We start from the raw sequence: 25201 nt of genomic DNA on the forward strand, positions 1-25201 counted from the left end.
ATTCACGCTATTTCCCCAGAATTCCCCGCATCCAGGGCGGCCGCCTCTGCTTTTAAGCGCCAAAATGGGGCCTCGGTGAGTTGTCGATGTCCTCCATCGGGCACCTTCCACAGGGATGCGTTGTAAATCTAGTTCCAAAATTATCAATCACGGATGCAATTCCTATCCGTCATCTCAATCAACCCGTCAAGAATGGTTCCCATCCTCAAGATCTGTTATCTCGTCCGCCGGTCGTCCGAAGCCACAGGTCCATCCGGCTTGAAACCCCATGTGACACTGACATAGACCCATACGCTGGTGCTGACACTGCCTTTCCTTCGCTTGGGATTGGTCGTTAGCATTACTTTTATTCAGATTGACTATTTGATCAGAAGAGCAGTTCTTCTGCAGCCTACGAATACCACTTCGACTCTACTTAGGTTTCATTAGCGCTACCTCGGGTATGTAGCGGCCACAGACCCGCGTCGGCAGAGTGCCGAGTTTACTGGGTCTGTGCAACGACATGGCATCTGGTAATCTTCTAGTAATGCGATCCCGAGACGGACATGGGGCAGTGTCCCGGCCCGTCCAATCGTCGATGTGTGCCTCAAACCGCAGAATCATGAACAACTTGCAAGTTTCCGCAGCAAATATGCCTGCCATGGTAGCTCAACCTCCTTTCGCCCGGAGTAGCCCAACATCGTTTTCAATGTTTTGCGGCTTCGATAGCGTCCCGGTCGCCAGTGCCGTGTCAACTATGGGCTAGTTTCTCTGTGCCAAGTGAGAAACAAGACATCCATCCGTTCTCTCCCGGGGAGAAACGTCGACCTCCGTTGCCCTTACCACAGCATGCCTGGATTGATCCGTCCGACTGTCGAAGATCATCTAGCATTCGAAAAGAATTATGGGAATACAGGTGGCTTTGTTTTGATGAGCCACTTCGAAAGATGTTGCGAGATAATCGCTAGAGTTCGGGGTATCGTATGGAATCAAGGTCTTGAGATCTGGCAATCCGATGATACGGTCAGTCATTTGTTTTCAAGTTGTCAAAAACGATGTCATAAGCCGGGCGGTTCATTCGAATGACTTACATAGCCCGCAGTTCTGCAAATTCGATTCAAATTTCCTCTTGTTCTTCACAGGCTCAATCAGAACCCCTCTGTTCTGCCTGGTGAGAAGCAGCAATTCCTCCAACGGCTCCGGCGATGATGCCACCAACGATGAGGATCGCCATTGCCAGCACGAAAATCCAGTATCGCCGGAACCACGATCGTTTGTTCCTGGAGGCCATGGGCTCCGTCGAAATAGGAATCGCTACGTATGTGCCGGAAGGCCTGTTGTCGGATCGATCGACTACCGCAATTTCTGGCGGCGCCAGCTCCCGCTTCTTGCCGTCTTCAACAAGAGCCGAATGCCCAGACCAGCCGCTAAGTGCCATCTGATCACCTTATAATTACTGTTGAGTTGGATTGGAAAGTTGACAAGCAATTGGCACTGAAGCAGTCGAGCGCAGAAATTCGTTCTTGGCTTCACATTGGACGGCGAATATGAGAAGATCGATGAAGGTCGGCAGATGATTACCTTTCGAATCGCGCCTGGTGCAACAACGAGGAGGCGTGCCGCATATTTCAAGCGAAGAACGGTTTGTGGCTTTCCACGTGCCCCTTGCACAGAACATGCGCCTGTCCGGGATTCCCGGCTCTTGTGCGAGGCAATCAAGAGACAAGTGTCTTGAGTTCGCATGGTCAGCTTGCACGTCGAGCTAGTCAACGGCGAATGGGGTTGATGGTGGGGAGCCCACCGTGGTCGCCAACACGCGCTAGCTGTGACATTGACAAGTGATAGGCGAATAAGCACTTTGACTCTCTGAAAGGAGTTGGGCATTCAACAGAATCCCGCTGTGGCGGCACGGGTGAATACTCTTCTTGCTTGGCGACGGGCAAAAGAAATTACACAACCCGTGAAGACGTGAACCTCTTTGCTTTTCTCTGAATCACCCCTGACCCTCTACTGTGTCCAGCTCGAGCCTCGATGTACCTAGCCTAAGCTTGCATCAAGCAGAGTATGAGCATCCTTCTTTTGGCCTGACCCGAGACCCACGAGCCTGACAGAATACCAGCCCGGTTTGATAGGTGTGATAAGTTTGTGAAACAAGGCAAACGGTCTTGATCGTGTCTGTACTCATACTGGAATTTTGTGGTCGAAGTTTTGTTTACGCTTTGTGATACTTCAGCGCCGCTGGGATATCCAATGTCTTAGCCACGGATCATTGGCTCGAATTGGCCGCGTGGATCTGAGACAAGCGCTCCTCGCAAAAACGAATATGGACGCCTCCACGGAGCAAACTCGTACCACTTTGGAACATCGCTGCGTGTCTTCTCTATCCCTTCGCTCAGGCCTCGTCGGAAAAGCCGGGTTTCTTAGGCCCGAGCAGTGCAAGACAAGTTGCGATCTTTCCATTCTCACAACGCGACTTTGGCGATGATATCCTCATGATTCAGTTTTGGTCAATATTTTCTGTCAACTATCACAAAGACGCTGCAGTCTTCTCTGAATGCCGACAGAGAGCTTTGAAGTCATTTGACCGCGTAGTCCAGCAGCATTGGAAGGTCCCTTATTTCTCGGCCCAGCTAACATGCTCGATAATCCCAATTGAATGGGAAGCATGTATTCAACTCAGCATACCTCCGGAAATGAAGACCTGCCCCATCGAAGGATGTTTCGCCTACTTGTATGATTTTGTGTCCGAAAGTTTGGGGACATTCACGTTTATCGACTTTTGGCAAGATTTTTGAACATTCGCCTTTGGATCTGACACTATGCTGCTGACCGATGAGGAAGTCTTAGCATAAGATGAAGTACCTAGATGAGCGAATTCAGGCATAGGCTCTGAACCATTCTTACCCGCGGGTAGAAATCAAGAATCTCGGGGCTGAAAAGACGTCTCCTACTCAAGGTTCAATCTTTGGCAATTCACAACAGCTCCTGCTGCTGCTTCTGGGAAGGGCCGACGAAGGATCGTCAGGGTCCAATAATTAGCCTCTTAGAACCCACATGACCGCACCGTCGCCGCTATCCCGACAAAAATTACTAAAAGCGGGTGGCATATCGACCGTCTCTCGGGCACTAAGCACGGGTGGGAGATGTCGCAGTCTGGATCTCCGGTCACGCAATTGCTGGTTGGCAGGGGCTTATCTGGGCCCGACCCCGACAGAACACCCCGGTCTCTCGCCAGCTCTCACCACCGCGGCCTCCGTCGCCACCAGTGATTGGACCAGCAGCATGGGAGGAGGCAAGAGATGCAACGTTTGGTCGACCTCTGGTGGATATTGCCCAGACTTTGGCGTCCTTGAACAAATGCACGCTGGGCGCGGTATGCCAATCTTTTTGGATCGCGACATCGAAAATCACTTCATTCGGAAGGATTCATCCAATTTTTCCTTGGTGACTTGAGTCGTATTGATGATTACCGTTAGCTAATACAGCCGAGCTGGCTGTTTATATAGCCATGAATCAGCACTACGTCTTTTGCCAGAAGGGACTCTATCTCGCTCACCAGATCATCTCCACCTTGTGTTCCGCTGGTCTTTAAACATTGCTTGCTGGCAAATGACACTGAAGCCACGATGGGTGAAGCCACATCAGTGACTTTGTCGGCACCCCGGCCAGAAGCCGAGGAATCCATCAACTATGGGCCCCCACAAGAAGGCATCTTTAAACACATTTCAAAGTTCATTCCGTACTTCCGCAACCCTAGCAATGTCCTAGTCTTCAAGCTAGATGTCATGTTGCTTGCATGGATGTTCCTGGCAGGCATCATGAAGGAGATGGACCAGTCTGCCACAACCCAAGCCTACGTCTCGGGGATGAGAGAGTCCTTGAGCCTATACGGTAATGAGCTTGTTGAATTCAATACCTTTTTCTCTATTGGATATGCACTGGGCTTGGTACCTGGGCAGTTGATTCAGACGAGGTTCCGGCCGTCAATGTTTCTCCCATTCTGTGAGATGAGTTGGGGACTACTGGTGCTCTTGTAAGTCTCTACCAATGTCTTCCCCAGTGCACACCAACTGACCACTAGCTTAGCACATACAAAGCCCCTAATGCGCAAACCATCTTTGGACTCCGATTCTTCCTCGGCCTCTTTTCATCCGCATTCTGGCCTAGCGTCGTCGCCCTCATCTTCAACTGGTATACTCCTGCCGAGCTCGCCGTCCGAGTTGCTTGCTTCACAGTCTGCGATGTCGCCGGCGCGATGTTCCTCGGAGCTCTCCAAGCTGCCCTATTCCGGGACATGAACGGCGTTCACGGTCTCGCTGGCTGGCAATGGCTCTTCATTATCGCCGGTTCCGTCACAGTTGGCCAGGGTCTCATTGCCTTCGTCACCGTGCCAGACTCGCCAGCGAATACACGCGCCATCTATCTCACCGAGAATGAGAAGCGCCTGGCTCGCGAAAGGATGGGTAACTCCGGCGTCAACACATCCAAGCGCATTCCGGCATCGGTGCTCCGCCAAAAGCTGCGAAAGCTCATTGTTCACCCGGTCACGTATTTCTATCTCTTCTCATTTGCCTTTGGGGCTTGGGCTCATCGGGCGAATTCGTATTTTGTGTTGTACCTCGAAAGCATCAAGGACTCAGCTGGCAACCGCGTTTACGATACGTATCAAGTCAATATCCTGCCCCTTGGCGGGTACGCCTTGCAGATTGTCACTAATATTGGTCTCAACTGGCTTTCCGACTGGAAGCGTTGGCGTTGGCAGATAAGCGTCTTCTCTGCCGCCGCTCACGGCATCTGTCTAGCCGTTCTGTGCGGGTGGCCATCTGATCATAAAGTCATTCTCGCCTTTTACTTTCTCACGTATGGCACCAACGCTGGTAGCCCGTCACTCATGGCATGGATGGCCGAGATTCTACGCAAAGAGCCCGAGGCTCGATCAATCATCGTGGCATTGACTGTCACCGTTGTCTACGTTGGCCACGCGACTATACCTCTTGGGGCGTTCCGTGTTGCAGACGCTCCGAGGCATCCCATCGGTTTCCCTCTGACAACTGCGTTCACTGTAGCAACAATCTTGGTTCAGCTGGGTATGTTATGGTGGGATAGGCGGCATCCGGAGATGGCCGAGTACGGATACGGGCCTGCCATGAATGCCCAGGGTTTGTCAGATGAGGAGAACGCTAAAATTGCCGAATCGGAGGCTCAGGTGAGTGGATTGAACGACAAGTCGGCCCAGATCTCGGGGACGAAGGAGATGTAAATCCTATTTGGCTAAACTAGTAAACATGTCACATTTTGTCCTCATTCTGGCACCCCCATAGTACATTGAGTTTATTCCGTTTATTTCATTTCTACCCAGCCTCAATGCCTACATCATGACTAAAAGTGCTTCAGTCTGTCACGAAGGTCCATGGCATATCGGAGAATATCAGCGTATCTGAACGAAGTGCTCTTCACGCATGGGTCCCGGGGATCCCGGGTCCGATTCCTGTCTACTGTTTATCAATACCTGCCATTGTTACGCTTGAGGCTAGTAAGAGTCTCCTCGGATGTTTCGTAGGTTCTCTACTACTTATAGGGTACCTGGCTCTTTGCATCTAGGCGATTGAACTATCAGAACAACCGCACGTGTATGGAGCTCACCTTCCACTTCTACATACATAGACTCTACCATCCGAGCTGAGGATCTGAGGAGGTCAAGCACACGATTGCGACAACGACCAAAATGATGAACATCACCCAAGCACACAGCTCCGCACTCTCCGACACGTGGTGAGAGGGATCAGGAGAGGAAGTGAAAGTTCTCTGGCCGACTTCAATATCCGTTGGAAGTAATCTGTATCTGTGGGCGATTCCTTCAGTATCGATAAAGTAGAGCTCCGGAGAGTTCACACTAGATGGCCCTGCGGCCCAGCTTTGTCGGAACGAATCCGTGCGTCCCCGCGAGGATCTTTTCTTTCGGGTAGGCAACGTTCCATAGGTTGATGTGGGAGCAGAAAGTGCTTCAAAATTTAGTGGACAGTCCAGTAAAGTCGAGCATGAATCATAATCTAAGTCGTACGTATCAGACATTGTTGCGTTCAAGTCGTTGCGATCGTTGATCGACTGTGAACTGGGCCTGCGGTCTTCCCAGAAACAAATTTAGATGCCGGGTAATGGAGTTCAGTGTTCGAGTAACAATCCTGGTGTTGGTGTGGTAATGAAGGGGAAAACGGCTTCATATGAGGCCACTTGCTCAAATGTTTTCCAGATTCTCTCAAGGGTGGTGGCACAGAGCACAATCAACAGCAGGTTCATGGTCGCACAAAATGCAGCCACTTGTGTGATAACAACGCAAACAGACATGGGTTCTCGCATATTAATTCCATGTCACACCGAAGGAGCCTGGTTCGTGCCTCGAGCCCTTCCTGCACCCGAGAAGACGTAGAGTTGACACATCTCTCAGCCATTGTTCTACTTGCTTGGGATTCAGAATCTATTACTAGCAGGCACGAGTATCGCAGAAACTTGATTGCTCTGAGATAGACAACAGAGGTACCATTCTATGTTCATCGGTCCAAAACCAGTGCTGGCTATCGTCTCTGCCTTTGCGTGTTTTGGATGCGCGATGTGGTCAGTGGTTGTGTTGAGCCACGACACGTGGTTCCCATGGCCCTACGACCTTCGTAAACACAGGCGCATGATTATGGAAGAGGAAATATAGTAATCTGTAATTAAAGATTGTCAGTATTTCGTTATTCTTTGGGGTACCTACTGGTAGTGGATACCACGGATTGAGTGTTGCCATGGCATCACGGCATAGGGAGGAAGAAAGCTCTGGTCGAGTGGCCTACCATAACGAAGACGAGAACTACCAGCATTAATGTAAAGAATATGGTATATTCTGCGCTCCTGATTTCAGGAGAATCTTCCATCGATTTAATTGTGGAACCAATGGAACCTTAAAAAAGCGTGAATGAATATGGCGCCTGGGGACGTGGGAACTGATGGCTCGATTGATTCCTGGAATCTTCGATGCATTCTAAACCGTGCCTCGGATCTTCGACCTCTTGACCTGGTTCGACTTTTGCAGGAACGAGACGGTATTCCCTAGAGTTCCCTCGGCTGTCAACTAGATAGAGCTCGGGAATATCGGCAGTCCGGCTGGCTTGATGCTGGTATTGAACTCGCTGGCTTTGTTTTTCTCGACTAGGGGCATATCTGCTGCCTGTTTAAGCGAGAGAAAAACGGCCCATCAGGGCATCCCGATCAGAGCCATCATTCCAGTCCAACAAGGGAGACATATCGGAATCATCGTTAGTATCTGCGTGTGATTGACAGTTGGTTCCTGGCTGATCGCCGAAGTCTGAACCGTCATCATCATCATCATCATCCGATGAGTCTGACATCCTTAGGGAGGATGGTCGTTGAGGGGCCGAAGAATCGTACGCGTTTTAGGGACAGAGTAAGGGAAATACTCGCTGTTAAATAGGACTTAAATAATGACGAACTTCTAGATGAGGGCACGGAGGTAACATTTCAAGGAGGCAACTTCGAGAACTGATCAATGTGACAATTGGTGATTTGGTGATTGTGTAACAGCCTCGACGTTTCAACTCATGCGGCTGTCCGTAGAACTACAACAACATTGAAGTGTCAAGAGGCAAACACTAAGCACCTGCGATTGAGCTTCTATCTATCAAATCCATATGGGGCTTCGCAGATACTCACAGCCGCCGGGTGACCAACATTGCGATTTTGCCAATGTAGACCTTGCTGGAGGTTATTGCAGCAGATAGTTGACGGGTTTGCTTATTGAACATCGTCTCGTTCCATTTGTACTACGCTCCATGATGTTCAATGATGGCGGGAATCCATCTGAGATGACAACTCATTCCAATCCAGTAAATGCGCTTCATTCTCCTTGTCATGAGACCTTGCTTACTTACTCCGGGGTCGATTTCTCATGACATAAGGATGGGTAAAAGCACGGCCGTATCGTGAATCCGAATTTATCACCGCTGCTCCGGTGATATAAATCCCCGCATTTTGCAGAGCGGAGTCAGCGCCTGGTCCCGGGACTGGATCGGATGTGGTATTTGCGGGGCCCCGTGGACTCCGGAAGTCTCCGGAAGTCTCCGGACAGGGTTCCGGCTGCTGCGGATTTAGCCTAAATGCGCCGATTGCACCGAAGTGAACGAATCAAGGCAACTTTTGCTCACGCGTGACAGGAGACTCTGTCACGTTTACCGACGATACTCCGAGACGGCCCGCTCATCCTACGGGGAAGGACAGTATTTCGGCGGTTTTTGTGCTTCGAAATCGGGCTTGTGCCGACCAAATCCCCAGATGACACCGCATAACATTGACCGGAAGGCTACTTGAAGTTTGGCTTCAGCCCGTAACTACCGGACTTTTCAACCTCTCTCCTGTCTCTCGGTATTTGAACCAAACAGGCCAAATTATCAAGATGGCGGCCGAATTCACACCCCTCGACGTCGAGGCGTTGATCGAGCAACTTACCTGGGACGAGAAGATCGAGCTGCTCGCTGGTCAGGGATCTTTCCGAACGACCGGTCTACCTCATCGCCAAATTCCAGATCTCATTGTAAGTTGACACTCTACCTCAGCGAGAACAGGTACATCTGACTAACCTCCTGTGCAGACCTCAGACGGACCTCACGGTATTCGAGGGCGTCGATCATTTGCACGTGTCAGTTTAACTCCTCATTTGGTCAAGGGGATAGGAAGTCTTCTAGTGTGACCATGTGCTTTAGGCTCCAATGACAGTGCTGATAAATGCTTCCAATCTTCAGAACCCGAGCCCTATGCTACCCTCCGCCACTGGTATGGGCGCAACCTTTAACGCCGAATTATTGCACAAGGTCGGCAATCTTCTTGGAGAGGAAGCAAGGGCTAGAGGAGTCCATGTGTTGCTGGCGCCTACTATCTGTCTTCAACGCTCGCCATTGTTTGGACGAGGATTCGAAGCGTTCGCCGAAGATCCCTTCCTGAGCGGCATCCTCGGAGCAGCCTACATCAATGGCGTGCAAGAGAGAGGTGTAGCAACCAGCGTCAAGCATTATGCCGCACACGACCAGTCAGATAATTCCATCGAAGACAATGTGTGCATGACGCAGCGGACCCTGAGAGAAATCCAACTCATGCCATTTCAACTCGTAATGCGCGACTCTGACCCCTGGACCTTTATGACCTCTTACAATAAGATCAATGGAATTCACGTTAGCGAGGACCCTCTACTCCTGAGGCAGGTTCTTCGAGATGAATGGGGCTTCAAGGGACTCGTCATGAGCGACTGGTTTGGTACATACAGCACCTCTGAAGCCATCAACGCTGGGCTGGACTTGGAGATGCCTGGGCCCACGCAATGGAGAGGCAAGTGTCTGAGTCTAGCTGTCAACAGCCGCAAAGTCGCGCGTACGACAGTTGATGAGGCTGTCAGGAATATTCTCAATCTGGTGAATAAGGTCAAGGATACGAAACCGGCTAGCTATTTCGCGGCGTCGAATACACCCGAGCAGCAAGCTCTGGTTCGCCGGCTGGTGGCTGAGAGTATCGTCTTGCTCAAGAATGAACGCAAGGTGCTCCCCATTATGAAATCAGAGGGGAAAAAAATCGGATTGATTGGCGACCACATTAAGAATCCTGCCCTGAGCGGCGGTGGCAGTGCGGAAGTTGAGCCGTACTATTCCGTGACACCCTATGATGCCATTATTGAGGCCGCGGGAAAGGAGAATGTGTCGTATGCGCTTGGCTGTCATTGTAAGATTCCCTCCAAGTTGTTTGGAGCTATCATTGACATTTTTCACAGCTTTCAGGTTCAGCCCACTGTTGAAGAACCTAGCGCCTCAGCAATCGCAACATCAAGGCTTTGGGTGGTCGGTCGAGATCTTTGAAGACAACCCAGACGAGAATCCCGACGCCGAAGTGCTTCTAACGGCCCATGCCCAGAAAGAGCTCATTGATGTGCCAGAGAGTTTCCACGCATCGCTTCCGAAGAAATTCTACGTCAGAGCCCGGGCGACCTACACGCCTTCTGTCACAGGCCCCTTTAAATTCGGCTTCAGTACATCGGGTAAGGGCAAACTAAGGGTAGATGGGAAAGAGCTCATCGATTTATGGAGCGACCAGCCTCCAAAGACCGGGCCTACGCCATGCTTCAACAGGCTTTCCATGGAGAAATTCTGCAATACGGATGTGGTCGAAGGCCGAACTCTCGAACTTGAAGTTGTTCAAGTCAACGAAGATCTTTCAGGGGGCGTTGGTACCGCATTGACCCTTGCAGGACGCATCGGTGGATTCGAGCTCATTGATGAGGACGTTCTCATTAAAGAAGCTGCGGACTTGGCCAAGAGTGTTGATATACCAATTGTTGTTACTGGACTGTCATCGGATTTCGAGTACGAAGGAGCCGACCGCAAACACCTCAGATTGCCGGGCCGCGTGGATGATCTGATCGAAGCTGTGCTTCAAGCTAATCCAAACGCTGTGAGTGGCCTTCTGTCTCATGAAATGCGCACGAGCCGATATGAGTCGTATGTTTCCGATGCTAATCAATTTTCACAGGTCATTGTTACCCAGTCAGGCTGCCCAATACAGATGCCATGGGAGTCGAAAGTAGCTACCTTGGTCCACGCTTGGTTCGGCGGTCAGGAGACAGGCCATGGTCTCGCAGACGTTCTGTTTGGCAGAGCCAATCCCTCCGGCCGCCTGTCTCAGACATTTCCCGTGTCCATTAAACATACTCCGGCTTACCTCTCATTCTCAAAGTCTGACTATGACATTGTTTACGGCGAGGGAGTCTTCATCGGCCACCGCTACTACGAATCAGTCGACAGAGACCCACTCTTCTACTTTGGTCAAGGCCTGTCCTACTCAACGTTCGAGTACTCGAAGCTCCAAGTGCCAAAGACTTTTGAGGCGATGGAAGATCACAAGATGAAGGTCTTGGTTGACGTGAAAAACACGGGTCCTTACGACGGATCAGAGGTCGTTCAGGTCTATGTTCACGACCCGGAGAGTACGATATTGAGACCTGTCCGAGAGCTTAAGGGGTTTGCCAAACCCTTCCTGGCTGTGAATGTAACTCAGACTGTTGAAGTTGTGCTCGATAAGTACTCGCTATCATATTGGTCACAGGAGAGGTCTAAGTGGGTTGCAGAAGCCGGAGATTATGTTGTCATCATAGCTTCGAGCTCCAAGCCGCAGGATGAGATCCTGCGAGCCACATTCAACCTGCCCGAGACGTTTTTCTGGGAGGGTGTCTGATTGCACGCATTTACACAGCCATTCTAGAGGGCATACAATGCGCGTGATATAGATTTCAAGCGTTGAGAGCAATCCATAAGTTCTTAATCCACGCGTTCAGAACTTCACATGTCCATGACAATGTCCTCTGCAAGTCAGGCTTACAAAGTACCTTCCATTGACGGCCATGGGTATTCCACCTTGAGCAAACGACTTTTCGGGCACTACCTAGCATATTGTTGCAAAATCTTCCATAATCTCTGTAGCGGTATGATGAATGTCATGTTATGCCAGTAATAGTCTGCACTGAGAAGCTTGGAGATGCACTTTCTGAGACTCGGCCCATCGGTATCGATAGAGTCCAACATTCCAGACAGTGTCGCAGAATACCATCCCTCTATTTTGTGGACCCAGTTTGAGTCAATGATGACACTGGGACTTTCCCAGCTGCCCTGGTTTGGGCTTTCTTTCAGGTCCATTGAACTCACTGTAGTAGTTGATCATCAGTAGTAAGGGATATGCTTTCAAGACTTTCACGACCTCATCTCGCTTCGGACTATCTTACCGCAAGTCATCCTCTGTTTCAATTTAGACAATGAGTATCAAGGCAACGGCTACTTAGAATCAGCCGAACCGGAGTAAGATCCTGGGTTCCCTCGCTAAAGCTTGCTGGGCGACGGAAAGAGGTTCCGTGGAATGCGGCAGTTGGATCGCGTCACTGACAAAGACATCATCTCCCTTTACAGCACCACTTGCACTTTGCACAGTCGCACATAGGGCAACCGGATCCTTTCCTTCAGCTGTTCACTGATGAAATGGCGCCGTTACAGATCTGAGACCGTTGAGTCAAATGGGAGTGCAGATCTCTCAGATGTTGGCGGGATAATCTCAGCCGCTGCTTGCCTGCTAAAAGCTCCGAGGGATTAGTGAGGCTGACCACGATCATGATAGTCACACAATCGGTCCTGAATATATCCTGGCTACTCTCGGAGACTGTGACTTCCGCAAAATGCATGTGATCAACCCAGTGACACACTGTAGTGCTTTTATTGAGCTTCAGCCTTTTCCCCGTCAGCTAGCCAGGGCATCGGAATATTTCCTCAAGAGGACAATGGGAGAGGAATTGACGTACCCGCCGAATAACCTCAAAGTCGGTATGGGCCCAGATCATCGCGAAATCCGATGCCATGTTCCTCAGCCTTCGTATCCCGGACCCATCGTCTCAGCGCGCGTGGCAATTTTTGAGATCTGCCAAGCCTAGTGTCAGAAAGCCGACTTGTCACTTTGATTCTTGCATCTCACACAAGCTTTCGCACTTTGGGAGTCTATCACAGGAATATGTGGACATGATGGGCAGCTGGCGGGCAGCGGGCCTCGACTCCCACCGGGATACGGGTGAGACCTCCGGCACGTTCGTGGTCTAGCCTGTGCGCAATATCCATACAATGTCTCGCGCGGAGCCACGGCGATGATGACGTGAATTTCTCCCTCGTGTTGTTATTTAGGGCACTTAAGCAAGACAAGGCCTCCACGAGCTGAACGGTAGTGATGGTACCAGACCCGAATAAGCTCCGGTATTTGGGGGATCAGCTAGTGCTGGGACGGTGAGGTTACTCGGGTTTGAAGCCATCATTCACGCCGAGAATTATAACGACCTTAGCTTTTGATAGACAGAATTCGAAACGGCCTTGGCACAAGAGGCAAAATTGTGGGCGGCCCATTGCAGGTATGCGAAACTGGAGAAAGAGGTCATTTCCATCTCCACAGCCCACACTCTCGGTAACCCGGAGTTGGTCTCATTCGTCAGGATACAAGGTTAGTAACGAGCGACGCATCGGCTGGCACGTCATTTACCGTAATGCTGGGTTCATCCGGCACGCAAAAGCCCGTTCTTGAGGCTCTGTTACACATATCTCGCAGGGAGACGACAAGCCGAGCCAATTTTTCTCCTGCTGTCTCACGATTTTGACAACTTCATGTTCAGTTCAGCTCAACCAAAGATGGGATGAAAATCCGGATTTACAGCCGTGGTGCGCTTGTTTCTCGTTTGCATCTTGATGCAGGGCTTTCTGAAGACCTTCATCAAAAAGTGACTCGCACGTGCAGGAAGCGTAGCTCTTAGTCCGTTCATAGAGCCCACTCTATCGCGCGAAAGCACGCTTTCTTTTCCGCAAATTCCATTGGGACCTGCAGCAGCGCAGGTCTTCTAGATCAGATGGTGTTTCTTTTCTCGGCTTCCTAAGCCCAAGTTCCACCCCTCCATGGCCCAATCGCACAAAACCTGCTTCTTTCCAACGTGCCGTGCGTGTCACCCCGCGGCTGGGGGGCCACGAGGGGGAGGGGCGCCTCTTCCTCTCTAAATCTCTCTCCCTTTCTTACACGGCTCTTGAATTTCCCTTGCCAAGGGCCTACCAATGGCGTGCCATGGTCCGATGTCTGCATCTCGGACAGACAAATCATTTGGCCCTTGCAGCAAGCCAGACGGGTTCCTTGCAGCGCAGTTAATCTGAGGCACACCACCCACCAGAGCCAAGTGGCTAGTGAGGTTTCCCACAGGGATCCACGGATCCTAGGGAACATCCTCTCATCACGCAAACTTATCTACCTTTTGCATGTGTACGAGCCCTACCAGACCCATGACCCCCGGAGCTGTTCCGAGGCTGAGGAGACGGGTTTCTGCGAACCGCGTAGCGGCGATCTACCCATTCATCCCGCCCGCGGAGCGAAGCATACCACTTGGCACCACGCTGCTACTAGTCAAGCCACATTCGCTAGTGTCCGCAAGCTTGGTCTCGTCTCCAACGGACATGGCCAGGCAGGGATGCGGACTACTTCTCAGATTGCTTATGTCTCGATGGGCAAAGCAAGCAACGGACGGTGTATAGCCTGCAAGTCGCGAGTCTATGATGGAGGAGCCGCATGGCCAGCACTATCGCTGAGGCAATCGCGAGATGAACCAAGGGAAGAAGGAGTCTAAGACCCAGAAAAGACGCGATATTGGTGGCCGATTGTTGGCTCTCTCAACCCCACCATCCCTTGGTACACCGCGTTGGTTCCTCTGGAAGTCGCCGTGGGCGGTGCTTTTTCCTATGCCGAGTCTGTTGATTTGATGCTCTCAGTGGTGCCTCTGTCGAGATGCCTCTAGATGTATAAGACTTGGAGGTTTCCAGGCCCGGTTGTCTGGAGTTGTTCTCATCTCCACACCAGCGCAGTCATCTCCTGCATCTCTTCCCATCGACAAGCTCCAGACATTCACTCTTTGCTCTTTTCGAAGTTCAAGGGTCACCAGTCTTTAAGAGGTTCAGTTACTAACAGCAGTCATGAAGCCTTCCACCTCCGCCGTGTTGGCCACCCTCTTTGGGTTCGGCGCTGCTCAGTGTAACAGGGACAACTGCCTGAGAGGTGAGTGATCCTCCACCTCTACCTCGAACCTAGAGGGCGATCTACAGCAGAAGAACCACATGGACTGACTCACAAACCCACGCGTAGCCATTGCGGCCAGTGCCTTCACCACCCGAAGTGGTACTGCCGACTGCTCTCGGTTCCTGCAGGTGACCGTCTACCCCGGTGCCACGTAAGTGCCTCTTTCACGAGTCTCCATCTCCACTGTCTATCATTCAGACCTAACACTCTCGCAGGACGACCACCACAACCGTGACCGTCCCGACCAGTGGAGTCTTCACCTCCACTGTCACTCTTACCTCCGGCGGCGGCGCCGGACCCGTCGAGACCAGCCTGGTCGTCGAGACCGAGTTGGCCTCCTCCACGGCCACCTCTCTCGTCGGTGTCACCCAGACCACGACCGTCGCTACCGAGGTTGTCATCGTTCCCACCACTATTGTCGTCTCTTCCACTCGGACTCTCACCTTTGGCACCACCGAGATCACTACTGTCGCCACTGAGACCCAGACCATCTTCGAGACCCTCGCCCTCAAGAAGCGCCAGGCCGCCACGACCGCCATCTCCGCAAACACCTTCCCGGCCTACGCCTCGGCTTGCAGCTCCGTCGCCCGCTATGCTTCGGCCTGCTCTTGCCTCGGCGTCACGCCGGATACGGTGACTTCAGCTGTCGCCACCGCCACAGCAACCGTCTCGGTCCCGGCCACGATCTTGTCCACCTCCATCGTGACCGTCACCGTCTCCGGCAGCGGGTCCCCCGGCTCCACGGCTCTCTCGACCACGACGACGACTTCTACTGCCATCACTACCGTACTCGCCACGTCTACGGCCTTGGAGGCGGTCACGGCCACGACCTCCGTCGGCAGCACGTCTACGGAAGTGGTTGAGGAGATTACCTCTGTGACTGGTACTTTCCTTAACAACGCTACCTTCACCACCTTCGTTACCCGCACCACCTCGCTGCCCCCTATTTTCAACACTACTATTACCCTTGGACCTTCGTCCACCACTTCCGAAGCCGAGTCTTCCTCCACTGGTTCCACCATCTTTGACAGCACCAGCACCGAGGCTAGCTCTTCCGCTCCCTCTTCCTCTTTCTTCCCCAACTCTACTATTATCTCTACCATCTCAGAGACTTCTTCCACCTTTACTTCTACTATTTTCCCCAACATCACTTCTACCGGATCCAGCTCGGTCCCCATCGAGTCTTCCATCACCTCGACCTTGTTCCCCAACACCACAATCACCTCCGAGTCGACCACAATCACTTCGAGCTTCGCCTCCACCACCGTGTTCCCCAACACGACCACTTCTTCCGTGGAGAGCGAGTCGAGCACCGTCTTCCCTACCAGCAGCGGCTTGCCCAACACCACAATTACCTCTGGCAGCGAGACCTCAACCGTCTTCCCCTCGACCACGCTCTTCCCGAACTCGACCACTTCCGAGACCGCCTCCGTCTCTCCCACCTTCTTCCCCAACAGCACGACTCTCACCTCCAGCAGCGAGTCCTCTGCCTTCCCTTCGTCGACCCTCTTCCCCAACGTGACTTCCACTGAGTCGTCCACTTTCCCTTCCTCGACTCTGTTCCCCAACACCACGACGGCCACCGTCCCTGAGTCCTCCTCTTCTTCCTTCACTTCTATCTCGAGCTTCTTCCCTAATGTGACTTCTACTGAGTCTTCGACTGCCTTCCCTTCCTCCACTCTCTTCCCCAACGTCACTTCCACCGAGTCCTCTTCGGCCTTCCCCTCTTCCACCCTCTTCCCCAACACCACGACCGTGACCATCTCGGAGTCCTCCACGACTCTCACCTCCACCTCCACCTTCTTCCCTAACATCTCCTCCACCGAGTCGTCTGCCTTCTCCTCCTCTACCGTCGCCCCCAATGCCACCCTGACCGTCATCACCTCGGGTACCGAGACCTCGACCCTGTTCCCCACGTCGACCCTCTTCCCGAACTCGACCGCCATTGAGTCCTCGACCATCACCTCCCTGACTTCCTCCGTCAGTCCTACCTTCTTCCCCAATAGCACCATCTTCACCGATGACCCCACCGTCACGATCAGCATCATCAGCTCGACCTCCACCGAGGCCTCTACCACCACCGATGACGTGAGCTCCTCCTCCACTTCCGCCTCTGAGACTTCTTCATCTGCCACCTCCACCGCAGACGTGTCTTCCTCGACCTCTGCCTCCGCCAGCAGCACCTCCACAGACGTCTCCAGCACCGCCTCTTCCACCTCCGCCTCTGCCTCCAGCAGCAGCAGCACGGAAAGCAGCACTTTCGTCACGAGCACCCTGACCACAACAACCTCCTCCTCAACCTCCTCCTCCGCAACCCCGACTTCAACAGACGTCATCGCCCGCAACCTCTGCCTCAAGGTCTCCACCGGCCCCGTCCCAGACTCCGTCGTCGCCCTCGGCTCAAACCGCTTCTCCATCAAGCCAGCCGGCTCCCAAGCAGCCCTCTTCGACCTGAACCTCTCCACCGGAGAACTCTTCCAGACCAACGGTGAACTCGTCGCCGTCCCGGCCCCCTATGCAGACGACACCCGCCCCGTCAACGGCTTCACCCCTCGCCAGACCCTCGTCCGCAAGCTCGCGCCCTTTGTCTGCGCCACAAACGGCCAGTCTCTCCTCGTCGGCGTCCCCCTCAACTGCACCGCCTCGGGCGACGACGGCGTCAACAAGAACACGTACTCGCGCTTCTTCTACAACCGCAACTCGGCCGACTCGGTCCTCCGCGTCGCTACTGAGGGGCGTACCTTCACCAACAACAACCAGGCTATTACCCTGGCTCCTTTCAACCAGGGCGACTGCTAAGCGTTTTTTTTTTTTTTTTTGGCAGCAGCCTCATGTTTTCACTATACAGCCTTTGCGCTGGTTTTCTTTGCAACAAACGGCCTACAGGCTTGGAATCTCTGTACTTTTACCATGATTGGGCGGATTTGGGAGCCATAATCATGTACTATATACTTTGGACCCGCGTAATGGATAGCTCACTACATACACTCGTTACAAATTGAACACTTTCTTTTCTGATACAATCTTTCGCAAAGATATGCTTGCCTGTGCCATGATATTCCGGGCCAATGGAGTAACTTGATTAGATACCACCAGCATTAACATTCCAACCTCTCAGCAGAGGCACGATTTCAGCTGGAATTGACTATCAAGAAGGTGAAGTTCAAGATTAAAGGATTTGCAAAGAGAGTAAAACTCTCTTGAGCTTTAATGCAATTTTCCTGTTCCAATGCTATGGCAATCGGACGGGGTTGATGTTAATCATCATTGGAGTTCCCTATGTTGGTATTAACTGTGAATCTGACCGAACGAAACCACTTTCGCTTTGAAACATTCACGTTGAACCATCTACGACATTGCAAGAACACCTTTTAGTAAGCGGGATACGTGGAGACATACAGTGGCGGAAGTTGGACCGCCAAGAATCTTCCAATGGGCCGGCATGAATCCTGTTTCTTGACAATGATCGACTTTGCGTTCCGGCCCTTCCGACTCCTAGGGGTTCAAGGGTATTGGCATTAGTTCTCTCATTTTTCAATCATCATAACATTGCAGACCACATGGTGTGTTCGCCTTGCTTTCAATCATCCTGTTCCATCACCCAAAGCAGCTCTATCAGCCCAGGGCTAGGCACGAGTGTCTGTCTGTCGTTGCGGCTCACGTGCTGCTGTTCGGCAAATTTGGCTCGGGCGGCGCGGGGGCCGCCGAGCGGGTCTGTAATCGGCCGGGGGCGTAAGAAAAAGCCGGAGGGAGCCTGCCCTGCCCGGTGGGCCGTGGACATGGAGGCCTTCGCAGAGCATCGGAAAGCCACCCGACAATATCTCGGCACGCTTCAATTGACTCAGTCCAGAACGCAGCCGCCAATGCCACAGAACAAGGCAGATGGCGAAGATGGCTCATCAACGAACTCGTATGCCGACGACTACCAACAGCCGGAGGGAGAGAGAGAAAAGAGGCTGTGTATTTTCGTAGTTCGTACAGAGTAAGGTAGCGTGCCCACTTTCCGTAAATATGCTTTTGATCCGGTGGTTTGGTAGCTGTGAGCCACGTTCTCGTAGCATCGGAGCGGCGCCCGCCCGATCGTACCTTGATTGTACTTGTAGAGTTGGAAAGAAATAGCAGGGCAGGGGCCGCAATCGAGGCTGAAGCTTACGGAGTACAGCCTGAGAAGCATCAAGACCGTTCTGACATCGACTCATTGGGCAAAGCGGTCATGACGACCAAAACTTCTTTGAGTGAAGTCTAGCGTCGAAACGGGAGCGAAAAAAGCTCGGACGGGGGGCCGATCATGATGCAGGGGCTTGAGGCTGCAGCTACGAGCCTACGACCAGTTATCCGAGCTCTCAAAGGAATCTCGCTGCCTGTTGGGCTGCAAATTGCATGTCAGCCCTAGTCAGCCGTCTACAGCGTAGGTGAGGTAATTCGCGTCTGCACATCTGCAGTGATATTTGACGCCGTTCGGAGCCTCTCGATGGATACCTGATGCGTCGTGCACAGTCGTGTGGTTCGATGGCGGCCAGGCCGAGGAGAAAACAGCGACGGCAAGTTGGGAAGACCCAAACGAACGGATACGCGCAACGGGAGCGAACCCGGCGACCGTCGCACTGTCCTGTTCCAGGGAACGCAAAACTGGAGCTCGATTGGGAGGCCCCCGTCTGCGACGGTCAAGCTTTTTCGTTCTGAGGCCACAAGGCCAACAATACGGAGAAGAACGTGAGAAACCCACAGCAAAGTATGGAAAAAAGTGGTGAGCCAATGGCCGGGGAAATCTCCACTCGGCGGGAGCTACGATTCTGATTTCCCAAAATGGAAGACCGTGGGGCCGTTTCTTCCATCGCCGTAAACATTTATTTTTCCCTCCGTCTTTTCTCCCCCTCGAGGGTACGACCATTTCGTTTCTCCACTTTGCCAAGGAAGCTTCGCCACCACAAGAGGGGACCTTCAATTCGCAACAACTTGTAGCGTATCCGTAGAAGAAAAAGAATGGAGAAATGGCCAACCTTGGTTTATCAATTTCACAGTCAAAGGCCGAGGCCATGACGGCGAGTCATCCAGGCATCCAGGGCATGTTCGAATATTCGTCGAGTGGTCGGTACCCTACGAATAGTTTTGTCAGCTCTACTGTCTCGTGTTACTATTCTTCATCATCGCGGATGTAGAGGCAGACAAGCACGGGTTGCATGTGCGGTACTATCTACGCGGTGTGGTACGGATGCTCGAGTGGCTGTGATATTTGGTTTCTTCGCGAGATTGGCGTGTGAGTGTGAAATGTGAAATGCAGGGGGCAGATGTGGGTTCTTGGCACCACCTTGAATCAAGGGGAAACGAATTCTTGATGGGCCGCCGGGGGAACTCACAGGAGATATGATGAACAGTGGTGGAACGCGATGATGAACACACTGAATCATCCGGTCCACGGTAAACATTGGATGGCGGGCGGTATGTGGGAAAGACGGCGGCAGGCAGATCCATGCCGTCCGATTGACACCCGCGTCCCCCGAAGAAATGCTGCCGGCTGTGCGTCTGAGAGCGTCGTCGTTGTGAGCCCTGAGGCAAAATTGCCGGCCGACTGACGCTACGCCGCTCACAGCCGCACGCGAGTGACCTTACGAGGCGTGCCGGCACAGAGGACGTCCCGGCTTCTCGTTGACTTAGACTGGAGGCTGCCGTGAGGTCAGCGAGAACTGGAAAAGTGAGGTGTAGGGCCGTAGGCGTGCGTGGCTGTCGAGGACTTGCTGACTGTGCAGCGGCTTGTAGCCACACGAGTATCCGTAACGAGCAGCGGCTTGAGCTTGAGCTTCAGTTTCAGACATTGAATGCTAGGTGTGCCAACTTGGATTATTAAGGGGACACCGCCAAGACCCAGTGTGATGTCGGTGATGATGGCTTGAAAGGTGCTGGCGAGATTGGCACGAAATGAACAAGAGATGGCGCCTGGCTCGCCTCGTCTCGCCTCACCCGCCAAGACCCAAATATTCCAACGCTTGCTTAAAGTTGCGGGCACCTCACCGTGGCACGCCGCACGGCTCCAGACGGGAGGCCAGCTTGAAAACAGCAGGATCGTCGTCTCGCCGCCCGTCCTTCGTATCGGCATTCGTACGGTACAAAGTAACACTGCGGCCAATACAGGTCCAATGCCCTGTACCTAGACCGGGCCTGGCCATCAAAGACTCAGGGCTTCCAGTGAAATCTGCAGGACACACAGATGGGGACTCTCGGGGGTTGCCGTTGTCGCCTGTAACGTCTTTCAGGGGCACGAACCATCGGTGAGCAAGGCCTAGGAACTCAGGGAGTAGAGGTTAGCCGATGCGTATCTCATCGCTGGTCGATGAGTCGTGAGTTCTGAGGTACGCATGGATAGGGTTTCACACGCAGGGAGAAGTATGCTAGAACCAGAGGGAGTGAGAGGGAGCAACAGACTCACTGGAACAAGAGTTTGAAGGCATCGGAGGAGTACAGAGTGACCAGACCTGTATCCGTACCTTACATTGCAGCGTCTTGAATTCTTGGCAGAGGAATGAGTTGACAGCGAATCAATCTCGATCACCGGCCGAGGGAAAGGTGGAGCAGGAAATCAATGCTGTCAACGGCCTTGGCCAGGAGAGACCCGTCTGCGGTGTCGTGTTGTCCAATCATCGGCAAAGCTGCTATTTTCTGCGTCTCTTTGCCCCCGTGGAGATGCATTTGGGCGACCAAGGATGAAGGCCAGAAACAAGAAAGTCGAAATCCAGGGAATCAAGCGATCAACTTGGGCGCCTCCACGTGTCGACGGCGGTCGGGCTCAGCCCAGTGGGCAGATGGACGGAGCGAGTGGAGGAACTGCGATGCAAGTAAGCTCGACAGCCGCCAGCGTGCTCGTGCGTGCCCGATTCTTTCTGCCTGGAGATCAGGGACAATTTTTTTTTTTGTCAGCGCGCAGGATATCAATGCGTGGTGATGATGGCCAAAGTGTACGAAGATCCCGTTCGGGAGTTGATGCAGCAGTCGAGAGTCAACCCAAAGCATTCGTAAGTGCATTGAGACTGTGACATTTCAGACTCGTCACTCACCCAAATGCTGCAAAGGCAACTGCAAAGAGAAGAAGAAGGAGCAGTCCTGACGAAGTGGAGCCGCATGGCCCCTGTTTCAGCTCCGCCCCTTGCTCCTTCCACCGGTTCTCACTGGCTTTCCACTTGGGTCCGAATTGTGGGTTCCTTCCCCGGGGCTGGCCGCTCCAAGTGCCCCACACCCTTGTCTCTCGCTCCTTCCCTACGCCTGACATTTTTTTTTTTGGTCGACTGGGGCAGGAACAGAGGAAACACACGCTTTCCATTGGGCAAAGAAAGGCAGGCATTGGCCGTTTGACGATCCGGCAGCGGGAAGGTGTGAAGGTCTGGACTGAAGAGGAAAAGCGCCAAGGGGTGCATCTGTGGCCTGCAGGAGCGAATGTTCTTTCTCACCAGGAAAGAGCGAGCCATTGGGCCAAGAGGTGGGAGTGGGAGCAAGAGCGAGAAAAGACGGTAAAAAATAAAATAAAAAACAAGTCATGAAAATAATCAGTGGCTACAGACGCGACGGTGACATTTCTCTTCTCTTGGCTGCTTTTCACCGCATACTTAACGAAACATCTCCTATTTCACATCTCTTCCTCCTACATCCCCTTCTCCTTCTGATCTCTTCCTCTTGGAAATCCCCTCCTGTCACTACTACTTCTTCATCTTTTCTTTTCGTCCGACACTCGCTTTCACCAATTCAACCCCTGATCATCACCAAGTTCCTACTTCACGGTACCTGTGCTTACCACACCATCTCACCTCCTGGCCCTGGTCGACTTCCACACCATCAGCGCCCTTTTCGAGTTTAACTCCCGTCTAATATCCCAACTTCACACAAGGTTCCCCCTTCTTCTCTCATCATCCTTCCGACCAATTTCGTACCCCTTCCAACGCTACGCTTCATATACCAAACGCTCCCGCGCCAAAAGCTACCCTACGGTCCTTACGGTCCTTACTCTTTTCGACCAACCATCCCTCACTCCCGCTGCCATCGTTGCCGATTGACAGACAGGGTCTGTCTATAATCGACACGTTAGGAGCATATCAAAGAGCTCCTCCTCCCTTTCCCGCTCCTCTTCTTCCCTCCCGCTTCCGGATATGCCACACCTAAACACCTCGGCCTACGAAGTTCCAACAATCAATATACCAACCAACGACTCCGGAGTCACGCCTCACATCATGGCTGAAGAAGGTGGTCACCATGCGCCTACGGGCGGTAACAACCACAACCCTGCCAGCGACAACCAGAACCACCAGGATTTCACCATTAAGCCGCGCATGACCGACTTCAACACGGAAGAGCTGCGCGACACAATGTCGCCCACCGGTCCCATGACTCCGAACCCCTTCAGCAGGAAAAACACCAGCATCGACATTGACGATTACTTCACCGGCCCTCGCGATATCCTCAAGCACTCCAAATGGCCTCTCTTCATGCAAATGCACGGCAGCATTTTGCCCAAGATGGTTGTTCCCCTGATTTGGATGTCTCTCTGGTCCGCCGCTATCACTGTCATCGACAAGTACCGCACCACTATGGGTGTCGACTCTGTCCTGCTTACCGTGCTGGGTTTCGTTGTCGGTATGGGTCTTTCTTTGCGCAGTTCTACCGCCTATGAACGTTACGCCGAGGGTCGCCGCTACTGGGCCCAGCTCATTCTCGCTACCCAGAGTCTTGGCCGCGTCTTCTGGATTCACGGTGGTGACAACGAAGACATCGATCCCAGACAGTCGCTGCTCCGCAAGGTCGGCTGCATGAACCTGCTCCTCGCCTTTTCCGTTTCCCTGAAGCACAAGCTTCGCTTTGAGCCCTACACCCAGTACGAGGACCTCGAGCACCTCGTCTCCCACATGACGACCTTTGCGCAAGAAGCCACGGCCGCCGAGCCCGAGAAGATGACCCTGAAGAAGAAGAACTTCTTCAAGGAGACTGGTGAATACCTTGGCGTCTCCTTCGCCGCCAGTAACCCCCGCAAGACCATCAAGAAGGCCTCCCGTCCTCTTGGCAACCTCCCCCTCGAGATTCTCTCTCACATCTCCTGCCTCATCGACAGGATGGTCGAGGACGGCCAGCTCAAGGTCCCCATGCAGCAAACCCTTGCCTACAACAACGTTGCCCTTCTGAACGACATCATGACCGGAACCGAGCGTGTCCTGACCACACCTCTCCCTATTGCGTACGCCATTGCCATCAGCCAGATCACCTGGGTCTATGTTATGCTGCTCCCCTTCCAGCTGATTGACAAGCTTGGCTGGATCACCATTCCCGCCACCGTCGCCGCGTCATACATCATCCTCGGTATCCTCTTCATCGGTCGCGAGATTGAGAACCCCTTTGGCGAGGACGTCAACGACTTGCCTCTTGAGGTCTACTGCGAACAGGTCGCCTCTGAACTCGATATCATCGCCTCATTCGAGAAGCGCGACCCCTACCGATTCATGGAGTCATCCCAAAACTTGCCCTTGTTTCCTGCCAGCATGGCTCCCTACCACATCTGGATGGGCCGCTCCGAGAACCGCGTCCGCGAGGCAATCAAGTCCAAGCACAACACCGTCTTCGAGTTCCGTAAGAAGGTCATTCTCGACAAGGTGGCGTCAAGGGCCGGCAACACCGCGACAGAGAAGAAGCCTAGCAGCGAAGGCACCACCACTATCAATGGCGACCACAACGTCTAAACAGACTGCGTGTGCCTTCACTTTGCTTCCAATCTTTCTTCATCTCTCTTCCTTCCCCTCTGTTTGAATTGGAAATGGGTTGGGTGAGAGCGGGTTTAGCGATTTGCGTCAAGGAGCATTTACGGCACGGAAAAACAAGATTCTTTCATACACGGCCCCGGCAGGTGGCTTCTTGCGGCATAGGAACGGTTCGGATCTTTCTTTTCACTGTAATTACCTAGTTCCTGGATGACACAAAAAAAGGGACAGGTGTGGTTTTGAGCGTGGCATTTTCTCTCATGGTATTGAGACGACTACAGAAACAACTCTACAAGCGTAGACATCAAATTGAATGGAAAACATTTCAAAATGAAGAGATCCCCCGATAGCGACAACGTATTACTTTTTGTACCATGCGATGAAGTCTTACATCCTCTGCTAATCTCCCTACCAAAGATACACACGACCTTTCCACCTCGACAATAAAATTCCTTCCCCGATCTCGAAAACCTGGGTACTATCAAGCAACGGGGCGGGCCGCCCTCCGTAAAGTGGGTGTGTGTGTGGGTTTCCTCGGACCTCCATCGACCGGGGTCTGAAGCGGAACGTCAGACCAAGCGGAAACCAACCCAAACATATAGTAAATGCGCACGACTTTTACTTATAGGTTACCTTGGATCGGAACAAAGGGCTACTTTTCGAACTTTGGGATCCATACTTCGACCAGAGGTGGGATTCAGTCAGTCATTCGGTCGTTCTAGACTTAGCTGACTGCGCGATGTTGAATGGTTCAAGACATGGCCCAGACATGATATTCTCTATAGCTCACGGGATTAGTGATGTAAATACATCGTACCACAGTG

General features: G+C 52.6%; 9 protein-coding genes across 9 annotated transcripts; 5 read left to right on the top strand and 4 right to left on the bottom strand.

Moving 5' to 3' along the window:
- Positions 1-1038: 1038 nt before the first annotated feature.
- BDP55DRAFT_398656 (uncharacterized protein) lies at positions 1039-1942 on the bottom strand. Its single transcript, XM_060567271.1, has one exon. The coding sequence runs from the start codon at positions 1861-1863 to the stop codon at positions 1333-1335; it is 531 nt and encodes a 176-aa protein (XP_060423174.1). The 5' UTR covers positions 1864-1942; the 3' UTR covers positions 1039-1332.
- Positions 1943-2904: 962 nt separating this feature from the next.
- BDP55DRAFT_398709 (uncharacterized protein) lies at positions 2905-3519 on the top strand. The gene has a single exon (XM_060567272.1). It carries the CDS (start codon positions 3034-3036, stop codon positions 3430-3432), a length of 399 nt encoding a protein of 132 aa, XP_060423175.1. The 5' UTR covers positions 2905-3033; the 3' UTR covers positions 3433-3519.
- An 86-nt stretch (positions 3520-3605) lies between these two features.
- On the top strand, positions 3606-5239 carry BDP55DRAFT_637910 (major facilitator superfamily transporter; the record flags this gene model as incomplete). The annotated part of the gene is made up of 2 exons (XM_060573044.1): positions 3606-4012; positions 4066-5239. The coding sequence occupies 2 exons, from the start codon at positions 3606-3608 to the stop codon at positions 5237-5239; spliced, it is 1581 nt and encodes a 526-aa protein (XP_060423176.1).
- A 407-nt stretch (positions 5240-5646) lies between these two features.
- Positions 5647-6051, bottom strand: BDP55DRAFT_758917 (uncharacterized protein; the record flags this gene model as incomplete). Its single annotated transcript, XM_060580813.1, has 1 exon — positions 5647-6051. One exon carries the CDS (start codon positions 6049-6051, stop codon positions 5647-5649), a length of 405 nt encoding a protein of 134 aa, XP_060423177.1.
- A 2135-nt stretch (positions 6052-8186) lies between these two features.
- On the top strand, positions 8187-11589 carry BDP55DRAFT_398717 (family 3 glycosyl hydrolase). Its single transcript, XM_060567273.1, has 5 exons — positions 8187-8566; positions 8624-8671; positions 8775-9741; positions 9791-10467; positions 10546-11589. Exons 1-5 carry the CDS (start codon positions 8429-8431, stop codon positions 11245-11247), a joined length of 2532 nt encoding a protein of 843 aa, XP_060423178.1. The 5' UTR covers positions 8187-8428; the 3' UTR covers positions 11248-11589.
- Positions 11590-14436: 2847 nt separating this feature from the next.
- On the top strand, positions 14437-17669 carry BDP55DRAFT_682908 (uncharacterized protein). Its single transcript, XM_060576298.1, has 3 exons — positions 14437-14628; positions 14716-14800; positions 14865-17669. Exons 1-3 carry the CDS (start codon positions 14547-14549, stop codon positions 17446-17448), a joined length of 2751 nt encoding a protein of 916 aa, XP_060423179.1. The 5' UTR covers positions 14437-14546; the 3' UTR covers positions 17449-17669.
- A 1170-nt stretch (positions 17670-18839) lies between these two features.
- BDP55DRAFT_398734 (uncharacterized protein) lies at positions 18840-19862 on the bottom strand. The gene has a single exon (XM_060567274.1). The coding sequence runs from the start codon at positions 19685-19687 to the stop codon at positions 19043-19045; it is 645 nt and encodes a 214-aa protein (XP_060423180.1). The 5' UTR covers positions 19688-19862; the 3' UTR covers positions 18840-19042.
- Positions 19863-20135: 273 nt separating this feature from the next.
- BDP55DRAFT_398755 (uncharacterized protein) lies at positions 20136-20913 on the bottom strand. Its single transcript, XM_060567275.1, has one exon. The coding sequence runs from the start codon at positions 20741-20743 to the stop codon at positions 20324-20326; it is 420 nt and encodes a 139-aa protein (XP_060423181.1). The 5' UTR covers positions 20744-20913; the 3' UTR covers positions 20136-20323.
- Positions 20914-22862: 1949 nt separating this feature from the next.
- Positions 22863-24359, top strand: BDP55DRAFT_734173 (Bestrophin, RFP-TM, chloride channel-domain-containing protein; the record flags this gene model as incomplete). Its single annotated transcript, XM_060580174.1, has 1 exon — positions 22863-24359. One exon carries the CDS (start codon positions 22863-22865, stop codon positions 24357-24359), a length of 1497 nt encoding a protein of 498 aa, XP_060423182.1.
- Between the last annotated feature and the right edge of the window lie 842 nt (positions 24360-25201).

The sequence above is a fragment of the Colletotrichum godetiae genome, assembly GCF_030913485.1.
Source record: "Colletotrichum godetiae strain CBS 193.32 chromosome Unknown BDP55scaffold_74, whole genome shotgun sequence".
Classification (NCBI taxonomy): domain Eukaryota; kingdom Fungi; phylum Ascomycota; class Sordariomycetes; order Glomerellales; family Glomerellaceae; genus Colletotrichum; species Colletotrichum godetiae.